Source organism: Chlorella variabilis, assembly GCF_000147415.1.
Source record: "Chlorella variabilis unplaced genomic scaffold CHLNCscaffold_36, whole genome shotgun sequence".
In the NCBI taxonomy this organism is placed as follows: domain Eukaryota; kingdom Viridiplantae; phylum Chlorophyta; class Trebouxiophyceae; order Chlorellales; family Chlorellaceae; genus Chlorella; species Chlorella variabilis.
In genome coordinates, this window is record NW_005435052.1 from 175345 (window position 1) to 177858 (window position 2514).

Genomic DNA, 2514 nt, shown 5'->3' on the forward strand with positions numbered 1-2514 from the left:
TGCGCGCAGCAGCACCGGCTCCCCCACCATCACCCTGCCTCCCTCGCCGCCCCCTCCCACACCCGTCCTCCACCACCCGCTGCCCGCCGCCGCAGGTGCCTCACGCCTTTGTGACAGAGCATGAGCTTCGGCTGGATGCCGCGGTGGTGGCGGGGGAGGCGGAGCGGCAGAAGCGGGAGATTGAGAAGCAGGTGCTGCTGCTGCTGCGGTGTCGTGTGGGTGTGGTGGTGGCAGGGAGACGAGCCTGGCTGAGGGCCTCAGCAGCACCTGGCGATGCTCCAGGCGACTGAGCGCCCGCTGCTGCCCCGCTGCTGCCCCGCTGTTCCTGCCGCTGCTCCTGCGCCTGCCACCTCCGCTCCTGCCGCGATGTTGCCGTTCGCCTTGGGTCTTCAACGGCCCTGCCGGCCTCCCTCCTGCTCACCTGCTCCTCTCTCCCATGCCCTGCCCGGCACCGGCACCCCTACGACCGCCCTGCAGGTGCAGCGGGAGCAGGCAGCCCTGCAGCGGCGCATGGACGAGCTCAAACGGCAGCAGGAGGCGCTGGCTTCAGGCGGCATCCCAGGACCCCTGTCCCCTCGCCCCGGCGCGCAGCCCCAGTCCCAGCAGCAGCAGCAGCAGCAGCAGCAGCAGCAGCAGCAGGCGGGCGGCGGCGAGCGCCAGCCCAAGCGGCCCAAGCTGGAGAAGGCGCCGCTGAGCATAGGGCAGGCGCTGGCGCAGATACCGGCGGCCAAGAACCCGCTGATGGTGGGGCTCGCCGCGCTGCGCTGTGCTGTGCCTGCGCTGTGCTGTGCCTGCGCTGCACTGCACTGCGCTGTGCTGTGCCTGCGCTTTGCCGAGCTGCGCGGCTTGCTGCGCGGGCCGCTCGCAATGCGCCACCCCCGCCCCACACACCCGCCGCACGTACGCCGCCCGCATGCCATCGAGCCCCAGCCCCAACCCCAACCCCGCCTCATCCCTCCGCCCCTGCCTCCTCCGCTCCTCCCCTCCTCCCTCTCCGCACCTTCAGGCCATCAAGGAGCTGTGCGACAAGTGCCGCTTCCCGCTGGCTCAGTATGAGGAGGTGAAGGGCCGCGACGGGCGCACCACCGTGACCGTGAGCCTGCCAGAGGTGGGCGGCAAAGGCGGGGGGTGGTCGATCTGTGTGTGGTGGTGTGGGGTGTTGGAGGGGGTGCGCGCCCGGGCACGTGCGCGCGCGCGTGTGTGTTCGTGCGTGTTCGTGCTGCTTCCTAATGAGCTTGGAGGGATTGATTTTCACCTGCTAGTCCTTGGCGAGATGTCTCTCTGGTGGCCTCCTCGTTTTCGAGCCGCCGTGCTGCCAGCCAGCGCCCTGCCCGGGCGGCCCGCCTGCACAACTTCCCAGCCTGCGCCGGCACCCTTTGTCCTGCCGCGGTGCAGGCGGGCGTGCAGCGCACTGTTGGGCCGCCACATGAGGACAAGAAGCAGGCGCGGATGGTGGCGGTGCAGGCAAGGCGGCTGGGCACACGAGTGGCTGGCTACCGTGGGGGCCCCTCCACCCCTGACTTCTTCGTTTATTTTTGTTGTCATACAAGTGTGTTCCACCGCTGTTGCTGCTGCCCCCTCTCCTGCCTGCAGGTGGTGTTGGAAGCGCTGCGGAAACAGCACCCGGTGGGATAGCCGTGGCGGCACAGCGGGGTTGGCGGACGGGCAGGCAGGCAGGCAGAGCCCCCGTGTGCCTGCATGCTGTGATGTGCCCGGCAGTTCACTTCACACCTGGGATGCTAAAAATAAAGCGCCCACTCAGCCTCGCTCAGCCTAACAGCTCACGGTGGGGTGCCTTACGGGCCGGCGGCAGGAAAAGCAGATGGGGAGTGTGGTCAATGGCGGCGTTGAGGTGGTCGCGCTGCACGGGCGCTGGCGGCAGTTCGACAGGTAGCTGAGGACGGTCCTGGGCTGTACCGTGGCGCCGCCGGCAGCCCGGGGCGATCAACCGCAGGAAAGCCAGGGCGGCGGTGCATGGGTGGGTGGGGTGCAGGAAAAGAGACAGCGGAGTAGTGGATATGGCGGAGCAGTGTCTTGGGGTGTTGGGGGTATGGTGGACAGATGGCGCAGGGTTGCTGCCAGCTTCCAGCCTAGCTGGTCTCACAGCGCCAGCGGCCGGGCTGCACGCGGCTGCTCTCGGAGCGCCGGGAAGGCGCTCCACCTCAGCAGCGCTGCACCCGCCTGCCGTGGAGCTGTGCCCGGCGCGCCAGGGCAGCGCCCCGCCTCCATAGGTGCTGGCGATGGTAATGCTAGTAGTGCTTGACCAGGCCCTTCTCGGCCAGCACCCGGTACTTGCGCCACACCTCCACCGCCTCCTCCCGGCACACAATCTCGCACTTGATCGCCCGCTGGTCGTCCGGCTTGCGCAGCTCGCCCAGGAAGTCGGAGTCCTCAAACCTGGGGGGGGGGGGGGGTACATTTTTTTTTTTTTTTGAAAAAACGGGGGGGCAGGGCGGGAGGGGAAAGGAAAGTGTAAACGGGGGGGGGGGGGGGGGGGGGAAAAAAAAAAAAAAT

General features: G+C 68.3%; 2 protein-coding genes across 2 annotated transcripts in view; one reads left to right on the forward strand and one right to left on the reverse strand.

Annotated features, from left to right (window-relative positions):
- Positions 1-1635, forward strand: part of CHLNCDRAFT_141623 (expressed protein) — a gene marked incomplete at both ends in the record, with an annotated part of 3789 nt that extends 2154 nt beyond the window's left edge. The window contains 5 exons of the mRNA XM_005842988.1: positions 96-191; positions 478-744; positions 1007-1108; positions 1396-1458; positions 1594-1635. Of these exons, the coding sequence (XP_005843050.1) occupies positions 96-191; positions 478-744; positions 1007-1108; positions 1396-1458; positions 1594-1635 (570 nt within the window). The remainder of the gene's footprint in view (positions 1-95; positions 192-477; positions 745-1006; positions 1109-1395; positions 1459-1593) is intronic.
- Positions 1636-1782: 147 nt separating this feature from the next.
- Positions 1783-2514, reverse strand: part of CHLNCDRAFT_33285 (hypothetical protein) — a 2497-nt gene continuing 1765 nt past the window's right edge. Inside the window, exon 5 of the mRNA XM_005843017.1 lies at positions 1783-2397. Within this exon, the coding sequence (XP_005843079.1) occupies positions 2250-2397 (148 nt within the window). The 3' untranslated portion in view covers positions 1783-2249. The remainder of the gene's footprint in view (positions 2398-2514) is intronic.